This window comes from Populus euphratica, unplaced genomic scaffold (assembly GCF_000495115.2).
Source record: "Populus euphratica unplaced genomic scaffold, PopEup_1.0 scaffold7.1, whole genome shotgun sequence".
Taxonomy (NCBI): Eukaryota; Viridiplantae; Streptophyta; class Magnoliopsida; order Malpighiales; family Salicaceae; genus Populus; species Populus euphratica.
In genome coordinates this window covers 1,626,083-1,649,699 of record NW_011499871.1, presented here as the reverse complement: position 1 = coordinate 1,649,699, position 23,617 = coordinate 1,626,083, and the positions used below count along the sequence as shown (strand labels likewise).

Here is a 23,617-nt window from a genome sequence, read left to right as displayed (position 1 = left end):
ATATTTTTTAAAATATTTTTTATTTAAAATACACTAATTGTTTATGCTTAATACTAGAACATTAAAATAATTAACAAATACTAAAAAAACTTATTAATTTAATTTAAAAAAATTAAAATGAGGAAATATAGGATCCAATTTCCCTCCCCAAACGGTTTGTTAGACAGCTAATCACAATCAGATTTTGAAGAAATTCACCCTATTTTGTTTTGTTCTTTTTTTTTACAAAGCACTCTCTAGATTTGAACTTCAAATGATAACACGGCTTGAAGTCAAACAGCATTGACTTCTTAGTCCTTCATACAGGGTCCCTCTATGAGCATGCCTAGAGAAAGCATATCATGATTCAAGAAAACTCCAATTAAGTTTCCAAGAGTTTATGCGGAAATTATATGAGAGTATAGACCCCTCTTCATGCCTCTGATCTCGTCTTAATCCGAAAGCCTTCTCTTTATATTCAAAAGACATTGCTGTTTACAACCACGATCCAACATGAGCTTGAATATCATCTGGTTACTTCTCAGCTTGTATTTTTCGCCATCTGTGCACAGCTCAGACAACTATAATACTGATACTCTGGATGCATTTCTTCAGGATTCTGCTTTTAAGTCCTTGCTTCGACACCGGCCTCACACTGGTGCTTTATACAAGGCTTTGCTTCCCGCCAATCTATCAGGTGTGCAGGTATCTATAGTAAGAATCAGAAGCCGGACATTGTGGAACATTGGTGCTAATTTTAGCGACATTCGGATTCCATCAAGAACCACGACATTGCCACATGTGAGGAGGCTGGCTATAGTTTATCAAGACCTGGGCAACTGGTCTTCTTACTACTACAGTGTTCCAGGTTACTCCATGATCACTCCTGTTGTTGGTTTTATGGTTTTCAACGCATCAAATGCAAGAGCCAAACGTATCGGGAAGGTTAGCCTGGATACAGGTGGAAAGGCAATAGTGATTCGTTTCGCCAATTCAACTATTACTGAGAGTATGATATCCTCAGGAGCAAAATGTGTAACATTTAGTGTTAGCGGGACATTTCACCTTGGTGAAATCAACCAGCTTAATGAATGTCATTCTCAAGATCATGGCCACTTCTCCATTGTGGTTCCGCAAGAGAGGAGTGGAAGAGATAGAAGGAAGCAGAGTTTTTGGTATTTGTGGGTTATAGGTTTCGCGCTTGGATTCAGTGTAGTTGCTTTTTTAGGATACTTTGGGATGGTGTCTCTGAAACTCTTGAAAACAAAGAAGATTCAAGTAATGGAAAGACAAGCGGATGAAGATTTGGTTCTTGAGACTATTTGGGTTGGCACTAGTAAAATGCCTTCTGCAACAGTAACAAGAACTCAACCAAACCTTGAGAATGGAGGTTTCTAATAGATCTACATACCCTGTCCTTTGATCCTTGCTTATATCTGGTGACCTCAGATTTCAGTAGTTTTTTTCTCTCTAAGATCTCAAATCTTTTTTTCGGTTACAAAAATGGACATTGTTTGGAATATGTGAAATGTAAGGGTACTATATTTATGAACAAGCTGTACTAAATACTTGCACACAGACACAGATTTGTTGATGAAAATAAAAAAGACGGTACTTTATTTAAGGCATAAAAGGCAAACAACTTAATTGCCGCAAGACAAATTGCAAATTAAAAATACCATATTAAAAATAAAATGACCTGCTGTGGTCTGATTAGCCTAGTCACCAGACAGAAACGTTGCCCATGATATTGGACAGTACATCCTTGGCTTCCCTCAGCAACTCAATGCTGGCGTTAAGCCTCTTACGTTTGGCTGCAACAGAAGGAGCCTCCTCTAACATCATCTCTAACTTTCCACCATTAGTAGCCATCAATTCAGTAACAATCTCCTTCTCCAACTCCTTGCTCACTAGATTTCGAACTCAGAGCTGCAAATGAAGTGCCATGCAATCAACCAACCTCCTAGAAACAATCTTCCAGTAGGCCGTCATTCTCATTTTCAGGTCAAATGCTTGAGATAGAACAGGCTGATACCCTCTTAAGATTAACGATCTCTACCTCTCCAAAACCTTCAATCTTCATCTTTGAAGATTCATTTTTCTGAACTTCATCAATGAATGTCTGACGATGGGACATAAGCATGCTCCACTCATTCAAGTATTCAGGATTGCAAGTGTAATCTGTCAGCTTCTCCATTTGAACAAGCTCAGAAACCCAATCAGTGGACTGCTCTCTCATTTTCACCATAAGATTCTGACATGCCCTTTTAGTGGTTAACAAAACTTGAGGATAGTTTTCAGTGTGGTGTCTCGAAACAGACCAAACCACATTTTCAAAGTAAGCCCATGCTTTTTCAACAAAGCCAAATGGTATATGAGAAACCCTTTCAACTTTTCGTTGCAGTAAGGAGAGGAAGGCATGACGGGGAAGGAAATTGGGAAGTGCAATCGCTTTTGCATCGTCCAAAACACGAATCTCATCCATCAGAAAGTTTCTAGTATACTCACTTTCTGGGCAATTAAAGAGTTCATCAGAGTATTGGTTGAACATTTCAACCACTCTAGCAACACCATGCATGTTAGGATCATCTGGATATTCATCATATTCACCTCTAACAAGAATTTTCGTTAGAAACTCCTTAACAGATCCAATAAATTCCATGAAACCAGTCAGAAACTCAGCAACTGACGACATAGCCTTAGGCATCCTGTTTAGCTCTGTTACATTGCCATTCAACTTCTCATTAATCTTTCTAACAATCTCTGGCCAGCATTTAGCCATTATAGTGGCTTGAACCTGCATCAGTTTTTTAGCCAAAACAGGAATACCAACGATTGACTTATCAATCCTCGAAAGAAGAGGATGAGTTGCAAACAAGTTCGCTTCTTCCATCCGCGCATTATCATAAGATTCATCTCCAATACGATTTCTCACACAGACATAACCAAGTCCTATGTTCACATCATCAGCGGTAACTTTCTCAAGCAGCCCCTCAGGTGCTTTATCGGCCTTTGTAACCACAGCCAGAGTCCTCTCCCCAGTCTTATCTACTTGACGTGACATCCTAATCGATTCACATGTGGTGAAATCAACACTAGCAGGCAAAACATTTAGTATGATACTCTCTTCAGGCTGTATGTACTGCATGACAATTCCAGCAATCTGCTCATAGATATTGTCAGGCTGTCCATGAACAGGAACTCGAGTGATCCCAGGAAGATCAACCATTGTTAGGTCAGGAACACCATTCTTCTTTATCACCAGAGTTAATGGAGCATCAGATATGCCCTTACCACTGCCTGCAATCTCCTCGGTGGCAATATTTATGTCATCTCCAACATTGGCTTCATCTGTCTGAGTTGTTTTGCCATTAAACTCCAAGAACATCTCTGTTATGAGAGACGTATGATGCTGCAGCCTCATTATGAGGGGTACCCTAGTGCATATTCCTTGACCACGAGGAAGACTAATACCAGCAAGTGATTCAAGAACACTAGATTTCCCCGAAGACTGATCACCGACAACGACAATGGTGGGAAGTTGTATACCTTCTTTCATCACCATGAGATGCCTCAACTGATCAACTGCATCAAGTATAGGACGAATACGATCGTTGAAAGATGACAAAATTGGCACGCTATGGATTGGCGTAGGCTGATTTTCATCCTCACCGACTATTGCAAGTAAATTTTCTTCTGCACTAACCAATGGTAATGAATCCTCTGCATACGCTGACCTATTGAACCTGTTTTTGCCATTTGAAGGTCTACCAATACGCTTACCTCCACTCATTTTCTTGGAAATAGAGGAATTCATGAGAGGTGGTTGTGCTTAGTGTTCGGACGAAATGAGGATTTATAAGCACGTTAAGGGAAGGTGGTAAGGTGGAATGGGAACCGGCAAGCCTTTTGATTTCTCATAAAAGGCTTGAATTAGAACACATCATTTACCTACCCTACAAATTGATGTCTTCAATTAGTAACTGATTTATACTTTTTGGGAGAGTGAAATTATATTGGTTTTCATTAAATGCAAGTTCCTGGGAACTGAGAAGGGGGATATGAACTTGGCAATCACTAATGGCACCCAAAGTTCATCATTAAATATTTTGCCCTGAAGGATTCATGATTGAAAAAGTTATATAAACGAAGCAGCAAGTACACAACACCCCAGTTCAGTGTCTCCTCGGTCCCATGAGTGGCTTGAGTGCTGAGGTTTAAATGAGATGCAGTGATTTTCACAGGGTTTGAAATGGAAGTAATTTGGCTCGCATAGGTTAACACTTTTCTTCAAGTTCAATGTCAGACCTTTTTCAATAAATGGGACAAAGTAAAAGTAGAGCAATATTATACTATAAATTAATTAAAATTAAAATTAAAAAAAAAACTAATTAATTTACTATTTGCCGAGACTTGGATTACTATTCATTCATTGTGGCATTTTGATTATTATTTTTGATTATTTTAAATAAGTCATTAAATTACAAATATTTTTTTAATTTTTAATCTTTTAAATTTGGTCCTATTTTTTTAATTGTTAATTTTTTAGTAAGTTATAAAATTAAAATTGTTTTTCAATCTCACTCCCTTCATTTGTTTATTTTTTAAATTTGGATTTTTCAATCTCACTCCCTTCATTTGTTTATCTTTTAAATTTGGATTTCATTTTTTTTATTGCTATTTATTTTATTTGATATTATTTTTTAGGTTTTTTTACAATTTCATCTTTTACGGGTTTTTTTCTTTTAAATTTGATCTTTATTCTTTTTATCGCTGTCTTTTTTACGTGAAGTTTTTAAATTGATTTTTTTTCATGATTTTATCTTTTAAAATTAAATTGGTTAGGAATTAAACTTTTTAATTAAATCCAGTTCAAGAATTTCACGAGTTGTGAGTTTTAGAGATTAGAACAGGTTTAGAAGGTTTGTATTATTTGATTTGTTTTTTTTTCTTTTTAAAAGCTAATGTTTTTTTTCCCTGTATCTTTTAGAGATTTGTTTTATTATTTTTTATGTTTTGCCTTTTATGGGATGAGTGTTGGGTTCATGACTAGAGTTATTGATTTCAAAGGTTAACGTGGATTGACTTTTATTTTTTTAATTAATTTATTTTAATTTCATCTTTCAGCATTTAATTTATTTGAAATTGGTACTCTTATCTTCTTTTTTTTCTATTAGATTATCTTGATCCTGTGCTCATAATTACACGGTTTATAGGTTAACCCAGATTAACTAAGATTTTTTTTTTTTTGTCATGTGGTTAATCTCAGGTTCAAGACCAAGGTTAATGATTTGAAAGGTTAACATTAATTGACTTTTTTTGGGTTCTTTTTTAAAATTGAATTATTTAAATTTTATCATTTAACATTTAATTTATTGAAAATTAATCTTTATACTTTTTTTTTCATTGCTTTTTTGTAGGATTATCTTGATCATTTTTTCTTACAATTTTATTATCTATAAGTTTTTTTCCTATCAAATTTGATTTTTATTCTTTTTATTACTATCTATTTTCCTTTGACAAATTTTCTAAATTGATAAAAACCTTATCAATTTTCCTATCAAATTTATCCTTTATAAGATTAAAAAATATTTTTAATTATAATTTTTTTTTATTCTAAAGTTAAATTTGTTATTTCACCATGCTAGAGATATGAAAAAACAAAAAAAACCTCTTCAAGTTCAATATTTTTTTTAATTTTAAAGGTATTTATGTTATTTTACTATAAAAAAATAAAAAAGATATAAAAAGCTCAAATAAAAAGCCTAATGACCACTACTATAAAAAAATAAAAAAGATATAAAAACCTCAAATAAAAAGCCTATATTTTTTTGCTTTTAAGTGGAAGGAAGTCATTTTACTGTAAAAAAAAATATGCAAACCAAATTATCCCTTATTAATTTGCCAATGACCACTAGATTCTCTATAAAAAATCATTTTAGCCCCATTAGCTAAACAATTATTTGGCGTAGAGAACAGCAAAAAAGACAATTTACTGTGGTAATCCAAGTGAACTGTATCAGCCACGGTACATCAATTATCTCTTTTAGGATATTTTATTTTTTTATATATAACCTCCAAGACACTGACTGTTTATAAGAAAAAAGAAATGCCCACAAAACTCAATAAAATTACTCTCAGCGCCATTTCTTCGTTATGTGTAGCAAAACCGGAGTGATAATCAGGACTTGTGAATAATAGCATTACTTCGGAACACTTTTTAGTGGAATCTTGCTACAAAGAATGAATAATAAATGATCACGAATTCTTCAAGAAAGAATAATGAAAACAGTGGCGCAGAATGATTTTATTGAGTGAAATCGTAGTCGATTTAGTTCATGAATGTGTTCTTAAAAATAATTAGTGTCATGGAGATCCATCCTTTTTGAGTGTAGATTACTCGCATGACGCTGGTTTTGTACCATTCACACCACGATGAGTGCATGCAGACACGCATGCGATGCAAATAATGAGCTTCGATTTGAGAAGCAATCTTCTCTATTAACAGCAAGGCATATATAGCAGGAAAGCATATTATCAACTTGGATCCTGTAAAACTAAAGCATTAGGATGCTATGGGGTTCCTTGTCAGATCAGAGCACTCCGCTTGACGAAACTAATTCAAGACAAGTGAGATGAAGTTTAGCTGTGAATGCATGAACATGATATTCCTGTTCAGGGAGGGAATCTTTCCAAGTAAAAAAAGAAGACATGGCTAGCAGAAAATCAAATCCCTTGCATCTGCCAACTCTGCAACATTCTTGAAAAAATGAACAAATGAAGTGCATGAAACGAACAATCTGCCATCCAAAACCACCATGATCAACTTTTACTTGCATTCAATGAAGAAAGAAAAAATGGTGTGAGTGAAACCAAACAATCCATATTGGCACAAACCTGTGTGGTAGTAGTTGTCCCATTGAAATGAGCAATTAAAGTCAAATGATTCCTATAATCAAATAAAAAGAAATGAACAGGTCTAATGATTCTTCACCTCACAAGAAACAATCTCTCAATTATTTCTGAATAACCACTTGTCTAACAGAGAAAAAAACCCCTAAATTTCATATCTAAACCATAAAAGAAATAAGATTTAACAGCAATTGAACCAGTAAGCTCCATGCCCACTATTCTGCCATTTAATGCAAAAGCAAGAGACAAGCCTTCTGGTGAATCAAGCAGAAGTTGAGCATCATGTTAGGTTCATAGCAGATCATACATGAAAACCAAATATTTCCATGGAAAAGGTTTTGCATAAACACACAGTAAGAATTAAACCATGGTATACTGCCACGATCACCTTAAAGAATAAAGGGCTTAACGGTTTGTATAGAGAGCTTTCCCTTCTCTCTAAACAGAGCAATCAATATCCAAAAATTCAACAAATCATCAAGTGTTCATTGACTTACAAAAAAAAAAAAAGTTCAACAGCAAACTTGAACTTGTGATGAAGTTAACATTCCTGCCCAACAACCACGTTTTCACATTGCAACCAACCTTGTAACCTATGATACATTTATATCAGAATTGTTTCATAAACACATTAGATGCATTCGAACAGGTTTATTTCTTGAAGGACATAATCATACTTACGTAAAGTATGCAAATTACAAAGTTTCAAATCAAATAGCCTCACTAGAATTCAAAACATTATTCAGGAGCAAATAAGCAAAATCTAAAAAGCAGAACTCAACTCTATCGTGCCTGCTGCAGATTGAAAACCAATTTACTGAACTCAAGAGGCATGCATTTCTTATTAACAGCAAAATCTGTTAGGCTAACCAATAACTGCAACGAATCCTCTCAACGAAACATACAACCATAGTTCAAAGAGAAACATTACCAACGGCCAATTGAAACAAACAAACAGTGAACCGACCCATGAACATGCTCAATTGAAAGCTCCAACACCAGCATTGCTCTTACGAGCAAGCTTTGTCCACTCAGTATGAAATGCCCCTGGACGATCAGTCCTCTCATAAGTATGAGCCCCAAACAAGTCCCTCTGAGCCTGGACTAGGTTTGCAGGCAGCCTAGCACGCCTGTAAGTATCAAAATATGCAAGACTAGCACACATCCCTGGAGTGCTAATTCCAGCTGAAATCGCCAGCCCCACGACTCTCCTCCATGCCGCCTGCCTCTGCACCATCTCCCTCGCAAATTCCGGGTCCACAACTAAACTAGCCAAGCTAGGATTCCTCTGGTAAGCCTTTTTAATCCTGTCCAAAAACACAGCCCTAATAATGCATCCACCTTTCCAAATCCTAGCTAACTCACCCAAATTCAAATCCCACCCTTTCTCGACACTCTTAGACCTCAACAAATTCATCCCCTGAGCGTAACTACAAATCTTCGACGCATACAATGCTTGCCTCACATCATCAATCAACCTCTTCTTGTCAATCTCACTCTTAATACTCCCCATTTCCTCCTTCAAGCCAGCTTTTTCCAAAATCTCGGCCGCACTCTCCCTCTCCTCCTTCAACCCACTCAAATACCTACAATCCAACGAAGCAGCAATTGTAGGCGCAGCAACAGACAACTCAGCAGCTTGCTGGACAGTCCATTTCCCAGTCCCTTTCATTCCAGTTTTATCCAATATCTTATCAACCAGATCCCCGTCAGCCAAATCATCCTTAACCTTAAAAATATCACTCGTAATCTCAATCAAGAAGCTCTCCAACTCCCCTCTATTCCACTCCCCAAAAATCTCCGCCAGTTCGCTATTCGAAAGCCCACCAACATTCTTCAAAACATCATAAGCTTCCGATATCAACTGCATATCTCCATACTCAATCCCATTATGAACCATTTTAACAAAATTTCCAGAACCCCCTTCGCCAATATAAGTAACACAAGGACCATCATCAACTTGAGCAGCAACACTCTTCAAGACAGACTCAATATTCTTATACGCCTCAAAAGAACCACCAGGCATCAACGAAGGCCCATGTCTTGCACCTTCTTCTCCACCCGAAACCCCCATTCCCAAATAAAGAATCCCTTTTTCTCCCACTTCTTGAATCCTCCTCTCAGTATTCTGATACCACTCATTCCCGCCATCGATGATAGTATCACCAGGCTCCATGAATTCGGTCAAAGCAGAAATCGTTTGGTCAACAGGGTTTCCAGCTTTGACCAAGATAATGATGGATCTGGGGCGTTGGATTGAGAGAACAAAATCACGAGGGGAGTACTGACCAGTTAAAGGAAATGGGCCTTCGGATTGGGCACGGTGAAGGGTTTCGTCGACTTTGGAAGTGGTTCTGTTGTAGACTGAAATTGGGAAACCTTTTTCAGCAATGTTTAGGGCTAAGTTCTGACCCATCACTGCTAGACCTGCTAGGCCTATGCGTGAAAGAGTAGAGGCGTCCATGGTGTAGAGAGAGAACAAATGGGGTTGGGGAGAGAGGGGGGGGAGAGGGAGATTTTAAGGGGAAGGGGAGGGGGAGTGACGGACTTGTCGAGAGGGTGAAAGGTTAAGTGGCTAATGTGCCAACGAGAGGGTGTCGTGACTGTCGATTACTCCGAGGGGTTGCTGCTGGATGGTTTGGTGAGCTTTTAACGGTGTCGTTTGTGGTGGTGGTTAGATATTTTGTTTTTCAAATCTTTTTTTTTCAGTGGGACGTGTAAGAGAATGACCGATATATCTCCATTTAAAACTGATACGGAGATATTATTATAAATAAAATATTAGATTTTAATTTAATTACTATCAAGAAATAAGTTTTGAATGTAATTTAATTTAATTTAATTATGTGACTATTAAAATAGATATTTAAAAAAAAACGCATTATTTAAATTTTACAAAAAATATATATTTTATTAGGCAAATTTTATTTTTTTATTCATATATTTATTTTTATATTGACAAAAAAATATGTTTTTTATTAATAACAAATAAAATAATTAGAATAAATATTCATAAAAAATCCAATGATCTAAACTAAGAAGGAAAAAAAATATTTCCTCAATCCAAAACCACTTTCTTTATATATTTATATATTTTTTATTTTTTTAAAAAAATTATCAAAAGCATTTGTCTTTTAAATAAAAACTTATCATGAAATAAAAAAATTAAATAAAAAAATTATGACTTGATAATTTTTATGTGATTGTGGAGAAATATAAACCGATAATTAATCAATGAAAAATATTTTAAAAAATTATAAAAAATAAAAATATATTTTATTCTCATTGAATAATTTGCATTTCATTTTATATATAATAATTCATAAAATAATTATTAATATTATTATAAAAAAATATCATCTTATTTGAAAAAAGGGCATAATTCAATGATTTCTTAAAAATCATTTTAAAATTTTATTTATAATGAATTTTATTTTAAATTAAAAAATAATAATATTTTAAAACATTGAATGATCATTAAAAAATAGGTCAGTCCCAGCTTCCATGAGTGACCCAAAAGAAGAAAGAAAAAAAAACTCAATGCACCTAAATTTCTTTCTTTGTTTTTTAAATGGATGGGCGACACTTTGTCCGCCAAGGGTTTTTTTTAATAGGACAAACGGTATTTTATCTACCTAGTTAGATGATATATTGTTAACCTTATTTTCTTTAAAAAAATAATTGCTAGAGTTAATGTGAAAAATTACCAAATTATAATCTAAATAAAATAAAAAAATATCAAATAGATTAAATAAAAAAATATTCAAGTATTGTAATTAGATACAATAAAATAAAATATAAAATGTTATAGTATAAATTAAGTAAAAAGAAAAATTGAGTGACAAAAATAGAAATGAGAAGAAATAAAAACCAATATGTAAATAGGTAAATGTTACACTATAAATGCTATATATTTTTTTGTTGGCCTTGAGCTTGAATCAAAGAGAAGGGGGAAAATTATGTGATTATTCTACTTAAATTCTCATTTATTTTACTAATTAAAGTGAGTAATTAAAATGATTAACATAATTAAATATCAAGAGGAAGTGATTTTAAGGTGGTGAGTGCATTGGAGGAATGATTTTAAGCTAGGGTTTGAAGAGGGAAAAGAAGAAAACTTGATTTTTCTTGCATTTCTTCCTTAAATCTTTAACAAAGTGAGGTAAATAACATGTTCCAAATAATTATTTCTTTTAATTTTATATTTGATGAAGGATTATGCAAAATTATGATTATGTGAAGTTGTGGATTTACGTTATAATTTTAGAAATAATACAAATTATGTTTGAACCATGTTAAAAAACATGAATTATGATTGAGTAAATGTGTAATTTTAAATAAAAGAAACAAAAAATATTTTTCCTTATTTTAATTGAATACTTGGCCAAAAGAGAAATAATTTAGGGGATTTGAGGTTTTAATACAATTATTTGAAAAATATGAAAAGATAAAATTTTATAAGTGTTATTGTATGAATGGAGTAAGAATTTTTCAAAGAGAAAAGAAAAATCTTCACTTCCTTTCCTAGGTTATTTTCGACTAAATGGAGAAGAAAAATTAGAGAATAGAGTTCTAATTATATTATTGAGGAATCTTGCCAAATTAAGATAATTGATATTGATAGGTTAAATTAAATAGGAACTTTTGTGAAAAAAAAAATAAGTAAATGATTTAAAAGGGAGGTTTTATCCTCCTTGAATTAAAAGTCAATTAAGTTTAAATAAAAGTGTTGGATTTAATCAAAGAATATGTAATGGATATTAGAATTTTTACCGGTTCAAATAAATGAACAATGACAAAATAAATTTTGTTGGAACAGAGAAGGTCGTGAGACCTAATCAGCAACAAGGAACCTCTTCATGCGTACAAACACTAAATAGATGTTTGACATCTTAGAGTAATTAATTAGTTTATTATTTTTTATTGTAAAAGTAATTTTTATAGATTGAAAAATTATTTTCTAGTTACTGAAAATAATACCCTAATAAATGGGAAAGCCTTGAAAAAATTATTTCCTAGTTATTGGAAATAATGCCCTGACGAATGGGTAAATCTTGAAAATTATTTTCTGGTTACTGGAAATAATACCATGTTAAATGGGCAAGTCTTAAAAATTATTTTAATAATTACAGGAAATAATACTAAGTTGAATGTCCATGTTAAGAAAATTAACTTAAGAATTAATGAGATGATCACTCAATGTAAAATAGATTAATTGTAAAACTTTATTTTAAAGTTAAATATGAGGGTTTGTGGGAGACATTCTTAATATTTTTATCTTAGTAGATTTATCTCTATATTTAGAGGAGAATTTATGAAATTGAAAATTTCAAAAAAAAATAAGACAATTTATTTGATGATTTGAAAATCACTTTAATATATATGAATAGTTAGTCCTTAATCAATTACTTATTAAAATGCAATTTTTAATCATGTTTAGTGCAATTATGTTTTTAAATACATCGCATCCTCGATCTAGAAAGTAGATGCTTGGATAAATAATTTTGTTATGTGATTAATGTAATTGGAAGAACTAATATTTTGTTGTAATATACTTTCATATCTAAAAGTTATAATGTTTAACCTATTATCTTGTATATGATGTAATTTATAATAATATTATTATTAAGTTAAATTATGGTTGGTTGTATATATATAGCACAAATATTTTTTTTTTTAAAAAAAGAGACAATGCATGTTATGAATTTACTATCTTTTATTATAATGTTCTATAGAAAATAAAATTGAGATATTAAAATATGCCTGAGTTTAGAAAATTCAAATGATGAGATTAATATTATGATTGATATTACAGGTTGAGAAATAATTAAATTGATAATTTGATATTTAAAGAATATAAAGGAAACTCTGCCAAAATTTTAGAAAAATATATATATAAAAATTAATAATTACAAATATATTTCATATAATTTAAGTCTACAAGTTTAAAATTATTATAGTTAACTTCAGGTTTGGAAATATTAATCAAGATGTGAACAGTCTGAGTTTTTGTACCACAAAACTATATTTCAACCATTTTTCACCTAAATAAGACTGGCCAGGTAAGAAAAGCCAGCACTACAAAGTTGATGAATGAAGTGAAGGTTGTTGCTTCAAATAAGATGATACCTACAAATATAAACAAATATCCTATTATCACGAAGTTTTATAGAAAATGGAAAGAAACTGTTAATTTTGGATCTCTTACTCGATTCAGTATTCTACCGAGAAGGGTTGAGTCATAAAAGGACATTGGTGCTCGGAAAAAGAGGGGTCAGAAAAGGTTAAAAACTACCTTTTCCAGTCAATTGACAAGTCAATCTTGAAGACTATCCTTCAAAAAGACACTTCCAAGCAACTATGGGAATCGATGAAAACAAAATATCAAGGGAATACGAGAGTCAAACGTGCTCAACTCCAGGCACTACGTAGAGACTTTGAGGTGCTAGAAATGAAGATAGGTGAATCGGTCATAGATTATTTCTCCAGAGTCATGGTGGTGGCCAATGAAATGCGAAATTATGGAGAAGATATGCAGGATGTGAAGATAGTAGAAAAGATTTTACGCACTCTCACAGACAAATTCAATTACATTGTTTGTTCCATAGAAGAATCCAAAGACATTGATCTCCTTTCTGTGGATGAGCTACAAAGCTCATTGATTGTGCATGAACAGAAATTTCGAAGAACTAACAGTGAAGATCAAGCTTTGAAAGTTACAATTGATGAAGGACAAGGCAGAGGAGGACGTGGCAGGAATACCTATAGAGGAAGAGGATACGGGAGAGGGCGTGGATTTATCAACAAAGCTATAATAGAGTGTTATAGATGTCACAAGCTTGGACACTACAAATATGAATGTCCAACTTGGGAGGCTAATTATGTTGAAGCAGATGAAGAATTGTTGTTAATGTCTTTAGTGGAGATGAATGAAGTAAAACGTGGAGACGTTTGGTTCTTGGACTCTGGTTGTTCAAATCATATGAGCGGAGATGCAGAAAAGTTCTGTGAATTGAATAGGGGATTTAAGCAGCAAGTCAAACTCGGTAATAACACTAAAATTTCTGTGGAAGGGAAGGGAAAGATCAAACTAAAATTGAATGGCATGAATCATATCATCAGTGATGTGTTCTATGTGCCAGAATTGCACAACAACCTGCTGAGTGTGGGACAAATGCAAGAGAAGGGACTTTCATTTTTATTTCATGCCGGGATGTGCAAGATTTATCACCCAAAGAGGGGCATGATCATTCAAACCAGTATGTCTGCAAATAAAATGTTTATACTGTTGGCAAACACACAAGAGAGAAATGATGCCTGCTTCCACACAAGCTCATCATCACCAAATGTCACCCACCTGTGGCACAGCAGGTATGGCCATTTGAGCCATCGAGGTCTGGAGATTCTGCAAACCAAGAATATGGTACGAGGACTGCCAAAACTTACTCCTACCACAGAGACTTGTACTGACTGCCTAATTGGAAAACAACATCGAAGCAGCATCCCAAAGAAGAGCATATGGAGAACTACTGAAAAATTACAACTTGTGCATGCTGATATTTGTGGTCCAGTGACCCCTATTTCTAACAGCAAGAAGAGGTATTTTCGTCTGTGGCTGTTCCAGTAACTCTGATTACCTTAGGCCTCTTCATATACTTCAGCTGTCTGCGCAAGGGAAAGCTCATACACAAAGGTACATCCTGTTCTTGCTTTAATTTCTGCTGTCTCCTCGGAGACCTAATTAACCCTCAAGTTACTGGTGATGAAAAGTAGGAAAAAGCCCTCCTTTGTGGTTAATTATGTCTTAGAAAGTTCATCAACTGTCTACGTACAGATAGAGGGGGGGAGTTCAATTCAAATGAATTTAAAGAATTCTGTAGGCATAATGGTATTAGGAGACAACTGACCACAGCATACACTCCACAACAAAATGGAGTGGCAGAGAGGAAAAATCGTACGGTGATGAATATGGTTCGGGCAATGCTCTCAGAAAAGAAAATCCCAAAATCTTTCTGGCCTGAGGTAGTGCATTGGTCAATATACGTGCTGAATCGATGCCCCATATTGGCAGTCAAGGATGCAACTCCAGAAGAAGCATGGACAGGTGCTAAACCTTCTGTGGAGCATTTCAGGGTTTTCGGTTGCTTGGCACATGTACATGTACCTGAAGCCAAACGTACCAAGCTTGATAACAGGAGCTTTGTTTGTGTGTTGTTGGGTGTAAGCGAGGAATCTAAGGGATACAGGCTATATGATCCAATTGTAAAGAAAATAATAATTAGTAGAGACGTAATATTTGAAGAAGCAAGGCAGTGGAATTGGGATGCAAGCTATGAGGATCAAATCCTACAAGACCTTGAGTGGGGAGACATTGATGAAGCGAACATAAATGATGAAGAAGCAGTTTCAGTCAACGGTGGAGCTGTTGACAGTGATGCAGTAGTAGAAGATGAGGATGTGATGGAGAGTGACACCACAACTAACAGAATAATCCCACCTAACAGTGATGCAGTGACAAGGGATGAAGATGCCATAGTTGCAGAAACCGAGGACATTGTGGTGAGTGGCACGTCTAATGCAGAAGGGTCCATAGCAAGAAGTAGCAGAACTAGACAAAAACCGAGATGGATGTCAGACTATGTTTGTAGGGATCAATGTCATGAAGAAGAAAATGAGATTAACATGGCTTTAATGCAAGGTGCAGATCCTATAAACTATGAAGAAGCAGTAACAAGATCAAGGTGGAGAAAAGCAATGGATTCAGAAATCAATTCAATTGAGAAAAACCAGACCTGGACACTTACAGATCTACCAGCTGGTTGCAAGAAAATTGGGGTTAAATGGCTTTACAAAACTAAGTTGAATGAGCTTGGAGAGGTAGACAAATATAAAGCACGATTGGTCGCCAAGGGGTACTCTCAACAATATGGAGTGGATTACACTGAAGTGCTTGCCCCAGTAGCAAGGATGGATACTGTACGAATGATTGTGGCTCTAGCAGCTCAAAAAAACTGGACAATCTATCAATTGGATGTCAAGTCTGCATTTTTACATGGTAAACTCAGCGAAGACGTGTTTGTTGAACAACCAAAGAGGTACGAGAAGAAGGGCAGTGAAGGAAAGGTTTATCAACTACACAAAGCTCTATATGGACTTAAACAAGCCCCACGAGCATGGTTTAGTCGCATCGCAACATATTTCAAAGATGAAGGCTTTGAAACATGCCCAAATGAGCACACGTTGTTTATTAAAAAGGGTGCAGAAGGCAAGGTGATAATTGTGAGTATTTACGTTGATGATTTGATATATACAAGAAATGATGAAGACATGATGAATGGTTTTAAAAACTCAATGATGAATGTTTTTGATATGACGAATTTGGGAAAGATGCGATTTTTTCTTGGAATAGAAGTCATACAAAGAACAGATGGCAATTTTATTTGTCAAAAGAAGTATGCTATTGATGTGCTGAAGCGTTTTGGTATGGCAGAAAGTAATCCAGTTAGCAGCCCGATTGTACCAGGTGTCAAACTGAACAAGGATGATCAAGGAGTACAAGTTGATGAATCTTATTATAGACAAATTGTAGGAAGCTTAATGTATCTCACAACAACACGACCATAAATGATGTTCAGTGTAAGTTTGATCAGCCGATTTATGTCTAGGCCCACCGAGTTGCACCTACAAGCTGCCAAAAGAATACTGAGGTATTTGCAAGGCACAACCAACTTTGGTATTCTATACAAAAGGGAAGGGATGGACGAGTTGCGTGCATTTACAGATAGTGACTATGCAGGTGATTTAGAGGATCGAAAAAGCACCTCTGGATATGTTTTTTTATTAAGTTCAGGAGCAGTCTCTTGGTTATCGAAAAAGCAGCCTATAGTTACACTATCTACTACAGAAGCAGAATTTGTGGCTGCTGCAGGTTGTGCAAGTCAGGCTGTTTGGATGAGAAGGGTCTTGGAAAATTTAGGACTTGCTCAAAAAGAATGCACCACCATTTGGTGTGACAACAGTTCTACGATCAAATTATCCAAGAATCCAGTAATGCATGGGAGAAGCAAACATATTGATGTCAGGTTCCATTTCCTAAGAGATCTAGTAAATGATGATATTATTCAGCTGATGCATTGTAGAACTCAAGAGCAGATAACAGATTTGATGACGAAGGCTTTGAAGGTGGAGACATTTCAGAAACTTAGAGAAGAACTAGGAGTGTGCGAAATTGAATGAATAAACAAATTGCTATTGCATTTAGTTTAAGAGAGGGATTGATGAAGCTTGTTGCTTAAATTAAGATGTTTACCAAGTCTTTTCTGTTAGAATAAAAGTCCTAGTCTATTGGGTTGTTCTAGTTTCTAGGAATGTTGTTACTTGATCTTGTGAGATTCCTCGCAATGCTGCATTTTATTTGTTTTCTGTTATCATTGTAAGGCTATTTAAGAAGTCACACTTATATTTCAATAAGGAACAACCTTGACCATTTTGTGTAGTCTTAAGCAAGCTGTTGTTCTTGTTCGTTAAGTGTAACAAGAAGTGTAGAGAAAATAGATTCTGAAGCTACACAACCCAAATGAACTGTGAAGAACGATCAGATGAGTAAAAGGACTGCTAAGCTACAGCCGATCATTAAGTAACCTGTGAACAAGTCTGCTCTGCTTACATGAGAATTCTGAATGTTGCAGCCAACCAGTAGCTTTGTGTAAGTGGCCCAAGAGTGAATATGATGTGGGCTATAGTTGACAGAGAAATAAAGGATGCCCTTTCTCTGACTCAGGTGCTGTTTGCAAGGCTTGAAACCTGTGCCACCTGTTTCTCGTTCTTCTTGCCCGATCAGTTGATCCCTCCAAGATGCTCTTAACTTATCTGTAACATGAACTTTCTGGATTTCTTCCCCTTGGGAAGTTGTGGCTCTTTTGCTCGCAGCATACTCAACTTGTATATCAGGACCAGCTGTGTTCTTGTGAGCATTGACGAGGTCTTCGAATTCTTGGCTGGAAGCCATCAACTGGTCGTAAGTATCAGATCTTATGATTTCTCCAGCAGTCATCAACTGTCAAGAAGTTGAATAAAATGATATTTTGCAGCTCATATTAACAAATTGGGATAATACTTCAATAGTTAAATAGTATGGTGGAGAAATTGGCAGCAGGATTAGATGTATTTAACCAAAATAGAATTGAAAGCTCGAAGGAAGTCGATTTGGTGGGTCACAAGTAAGACTGTCTTTCCAGACAAAGTTCCAATCACATAATCCTGCAACAAGCCACGCTAGCTTTAACTAAAACATTAGGAACTTAAACATTCAAGATTGCATAGAGATGAAAATTACATTGAAAAGGCTTGTTGCTGTGTGTGCGTCAACAGCACTGAAGGGATCGTCCAAGAGATATAAATCGGCGACCTGATATAGTGCAAGTGCAAGTTGAACCCGTTGTTTCTGTCCACCACTCAGATTGACACCTCTCTCTCCGATCTCAGTGAGGTCTCCAAACGGAAAACTCTCAATGCCCTTTACTGGAGAACACCTCTCAAGCACCTCTTGATATCTTACTGGTTCCATTGCAGCCCCAAACAGAATACTTTCCTGTAGTGTCCCCGTCCGGATCCATGCAGTCTGAGAAACATATGCTATCTTTCCATAAACATGAACCTGGAAAATACCTAAGGTTTCACCATGTCTAGTAGAAATTTAGTATATATTAATAGTTATTTTATGGAATCCGTTAATCACTCACGTTGCTTTCTCTTGCTATAATGAGATTCGAGTGAAGTAATTGCATGCAACAAATTATATCATAATAACAATATGAAGTGCTCATAAACTTTTTATAATTTTTTAAATAATATTCGTTTTAAAGTAGAGGAACCACATGTGCTTTTCATCCCTTCATTCTTTTATATTAATATTAATATTAATATTAATATTAATGATTATTATAATATTAATATTAATGATTATTAATTATTAATTATATAAAATAAAAGAGGTGATGTTAATTTTTAGTGTGTACAACTTTACAAAACATTATTCATTATTCATTACAATAACTTTTTTCTTTGATTTTTTTAAATTTTATTATTCAAGATTTAATTTATTAGAAATTGAACTTTATAATTTATTATGGTTTGTTTTCTATATACGTGATTATTATAGTCTCATAACTTGTGTTGTGGGTTAACTAATTGATTTAGTTTTTTTATTGTATTTTTTTAATTTTTTTAATATTAGATTAATTACAATTTAGGGTTTAATTTATTTTAGTTCATTTTCTATTAGATTATCTTAATGTCAAAACCTGGATCATGAATCTTACAGGTTAACTCGAGTCATTTTATTATGTACATTTTATAGATTTTATAGATTGAGTTTTTTATCCAATTTTATTGTAATAGCAACACCCAAAACAAATAAATTCTTAATTTTAGAAATACTAGAATTCTTTTTATATGTTCACTACCGTAATGTCTACTGAAATTCCATCAGAATTTCTCCTACAACAAAATATCCAAGTTATCAATTTAAACTTGTTTCACTACTATACAGATTTTCAATTCCTTAATCATTTTGTATCATATTCAACATCAATCAATTACCATTCATTTCAATTCATTCAAATAACATCCAAATTAATTATATAATATTTTAATTATAAGGTTAGAGAATTTATATGAAATTTAACATGCATAATAAAGATGAATAAGTATAAAAAGACATATATATGATTTCATGTGTCTACAAAATATATTATAGCCCAAAGTGAACATAATATATTTAATTTATGTGAACAAAAGAAATAAGATAAATCTATTCCTGACGTGAGTGTGATGACCCTGTCAAATACAATAAACAAAACATAAATTAGTGGAAAGGTTAATAAATAATTATACAAGAGAATATAACTAAATTCCCTTTTTATTTTCATTAATTTCCAATTGAAAAGTATTGAAAAGTAAGGCATTTCATTATGTATTCCTTATCATTTCATTTTCTTTCTTACTCTAGTTACCAATATTAACATCATAATACCATTAGTCACCCATTACTTATGTCAACTAATCAATGTCAATAATAATTTTAATTTGATATCATTAATCATCACCCCAATTACACTTGATAAAAGATATATAGATATCAATCTACCTATTATCATTGGCTTCCATTCTATTGGATAGCTAATTAAATTCCAAGTACATGCCAATGCTATACATATAAATATCATTAGCCTTTATCATTTTCCAGGATTGGTTAATCATTCATTGCCATATTTTCCCTTCATGTTCATGCCGATACCAATAAACTTTATTACTATCATTAGTCTTTTATACCGGGAATGACTAATCAAGTTCATATAAATATCAATACCAATATAACTGATTGATATCATTAGTCTCCCATACCAGGAATAACTATTCAAGTCCAGGTAAATATTTATATCAACATAACTTACTGGCATCATCAATCTCCCGCATTGAAAACAACTAATCAAGTTATTTATAATAATTAACATCATTAGTCTTTATTTTTTGTATGACTAATCAAGTTTTTCATCAATTTATTTTTTTCCTTTAAATTCAATACTGATTTCAAACCAACTGATATCATTAGTCTTCATACCATATATAACTAACCAAATCTCAATTCTTCTTTCATTTTTTTTTTCACCAATTCATTTATTTTTTAATACCAATTTAGAAATTATTAAGAAATAAAATTAACAATTCTATTAGCATAATAATTAACTAAAAATAGATGTTAGACACCTACTTGCCATACATGATGATCTTGCACCTCCTCCGACACGAGGTATAGCTACTAAAATACCCCATGTTAGCACAAGACTAATTTCATTACTATTGTTTTGCCCATGTTAACACAAAACTAATTTTATTACTATTATTTTCATAAAATTAGAAATCATATCTAAGATTTAAAATAACAATTTTCCTTATTTCTATATAATACATGGAATAAATTCCTCTTTCTCAATTCATTTTATATTTCCAACTAATTTACCACATCACACAACACATTTATAGTTAAATGGAAACTTTCTTCCATCCCAAAAAAATTAACCATAGAAGTCCTTGACCAAATGCACCTCCTTCCATTTTAAGAAACCATATGTTTTTTCTTTTTAGTTTTTCTTCAACTTCTTTTTCTTTTTTTATAAATCAACTTACCTCATCCCATATACAATTTCAACATCATTTCACATAACATTGAAATCAATTTCATCCCCTCCTTTTAAAGATTCCATAGACCGAACCTATGTTGCCGATAATTACACAAGGTTTTCTTCAAGCTTTTATATCATTTACTTCTTATCATTTACTTCTTATCATTTTATTTTTATACATATAGTAACACAATTCAATCCAAATTTTATAACAACTAAAATAATTAAATTTATTTCCCCATTTGTCTAGCTAGGCCAAAATCATCAAAAGAGGAGACATGTTTTCTTTCTAATTTTCCACAATTCTCACTTAACACGAACCTTATTCTTGTCCAAAAACATAATTCTAAGTTAAAAATATCATTCCAAATAACACAATATATTAAACTCAACTTTCTATAATGTATATATCATAATATGCTCATAAACACATCAAAACATCAATTAATTAATAAATAAGGTTCCTTACCTCTCAATGATGAGAAATCAATGGAGAAATTGTAAAGAAACTCAAATTTCTCCTTCAATACTCTTCACTCCTGTTTTTACCTTTCAAAACTCTTACTTTACATCCTTAAAAAACCTTTAAATCTTAGGCTTTTCTCTTTTAACCCCTTAAATCTACTTTTTCTTCTTCTTTTTCTTATTTTTTTTTTGTGTTTTCCCCTTAAGAATTTGGTAAAGAAATAATAATAAAAAAACCTCTTCCTTTTCTTTTTATGGTGATGTCAGCCTCAAGCTTCTTTAAAAAGCTTTAGTGTTTTTATGTGTGGTCAAAGACCATAATGCCCTTATACCTATTTCATATGTTTTTCATTTAATCAGAATCATGTCTCGCCCGGTTTTAAAATATCTGTCTAAATATTCATTCATTGGAAAATTTCTTTTCAATGATTTATTATTCTTTCCGTTTTAAATATTTAATTAACCCATGTCATTATTAAATTTAATTTCTGATATTTTTACTAACATAATAAAATTCTACCGGGAGTTTGCAGTCCACTCCATGGTAAACCAAATCAACATATTTAATCCTTTAACTTTTTTAATTGGGGGTTTATATTCATTCTTCAATAATGGGTTAATCAGGAATTATGTTTCATAAATTAGGTTATCTCGCTCTTGTGACCTGAGTTGCAAGTTTGGCAAGGTAACTCGAGTTGTTTTTTTATTTGTTTTCTATGCTATAAGGTTATTCTTATCTCATGACGCAAATCATTGGAAGGTTAACTTTGGATGACTCGAGTTGTTTTTAATTGAATTTTTTTAATTTTATCCTTCAATATTGGATTGATTGGAAATTGTGCTAATTTTATCATTCAATATTGGATTGATTGGAAATTGTGTTTTATAATTTATTTTAATTTATTTTAATAGAGCTATCTCGGTTTCATGATTCAGATTATAGATTTGACAGATTAACTCTTGTTGATTCAGTATTTTTTTGTTCTTTTTAAAATATATTTTTTGAATTTTATTATTTAATATTAAATTGATTGAGAACTAAACTTCATATTTTGTTTTGATTTACTTTATAAGAATTTGATCTAAGTCGCAAATTTGATAAGTTAACCCAAGTTAATTTGAGTCAAATCAATATGTTGCTATCTCAATAGTTTTTTTTTTAAAAAATCATTTTAAATTTTTTTAGTCAAACTATGTTTTTATTAGTTATCCAAACTATTTTTGAACTCATCAAGTCGATTAGATTATATTAAATTAACATTCACATTATTTAAATTGTTTTCTACCATATAAAAACATTAGCAATACTTAATTATTATTTTTACATTCAAAACAAATTTAATATGATAGACAACATAATAATATTGGCCAACAATCGAGTATTACAAATGCGTGCTTGCTAGATAAAAGAAAAAAGCTACAATATGGTCATAATGGACAGTGTTTTCTAATCAACTCCTTTTCCCCCTCTTAGTTTTTGTTTTTTTTTTTGTCTAATCATATATCTGTCTTTGTTATCATGAAACATGTGCAAATGCCATCAAAACTTGGACGGGAGATACGTTAGATAGAGATCTAATGAAAAGAACAAGACATAAACATGTGCAGTCAACAATATTCAGCGCGGAAACTTTTGTTTCAGTTTCAGGGAATCCACAATCTCCCTGTTACCTCACGATATCTTGTTTCTTTCTCTCTTTTCTATTCTATCGTGCAAATAACACCAAATTCTTTATGCAAGACAAAAACTACTTTCTCACATGGTTTCTATATTGTTACTTTTATTTTCATTATTATTATTAATATTAATAATAATGGTAATAATAATATTATTATTAAAATAAAAAAGATATAAATTTAATTTTAAGACTATTATTACTATTATTATTAGTACAAGTAATTTTTTAGGATCATTTCTATTATATTTTTATTATCTATCCAATATATTCCTATTATATTTAATTACTAGACTACATCTAATGCATTGAGATTTTCATAATACATTTAATTTATATAATATTTTTATATATTTGATTTTTTGTTCCATTTTATTTGAATAGAATTGAAATCTATATTCA

At 32.8% G+C, this 23,617-nt stretch overlaps 2 protein-coding genes, 1 long non-coding RNA gene and 1 pseudogene across 3 annotated transcripts; 1 reads left to right on the top strand and 3 right to left on the bottom strand.

Annotated features, from left to right (window-relative positions):
* The first annotated feature begins 492 nt into the window (after positions 1-492).
* On the top strand, positions 493-1,377 carry LOC105127414 (uncharacterized). The gene has a single exon (XM_011028685.1). It carries the CDS (start codon positions 493-495, stop codon positions 1,375-1,377), a length of 885 nt encoding a protein of 294 aa, XP_011026987.1.
* A 324-nt stretch (positions 1,378-1,701) lies between these two features.
* LOC105127413 (dynamin-related protein 4C-like) lies at positions 1,702-3,772 on the bottom strand (annotated as a pseudogene).
* A 3,670-nt stretch (positions 3,773-7,442) lies between these two features.
* LOC105127373 (6-phosphogluconate dehydrogenase, decarboxylating 2, chloroplastic) lies at positions 7,443-9,529 on the bottom strand. The gene has a single exon (XM_011028642.1). It carries the CDS (start codon positions 9,353-9,355, stop codon positions 7,871-7,873), a length of 1,485 nt encoding a protein of 494 aa, XP_011026944.1. The 5' UTR covers positions 9,356-9,529; the 3' UTR covers positions 7,443-7,870.
* Positions 9,530-17,885: 8,356 nt separating this feature from the next.
* On the bottom strand, positions 17,886-18,294 carry LOC105127372 (uncharacterized). Its single transcript, XR_842619.1, has 3 exons — positions 18,227-18,294; positions 18,064-18,150; positions 17,886-17,947 (listed from the first exon to the last, which is right to left on the bottom strand). It is a non-coding gene; the product is annotated as an uncharacterized LOC105127372 (long non-coding RNA).
* Between the last annotated feature and the right edge of the window lie 5,323 nt (positions 18,295-23,617).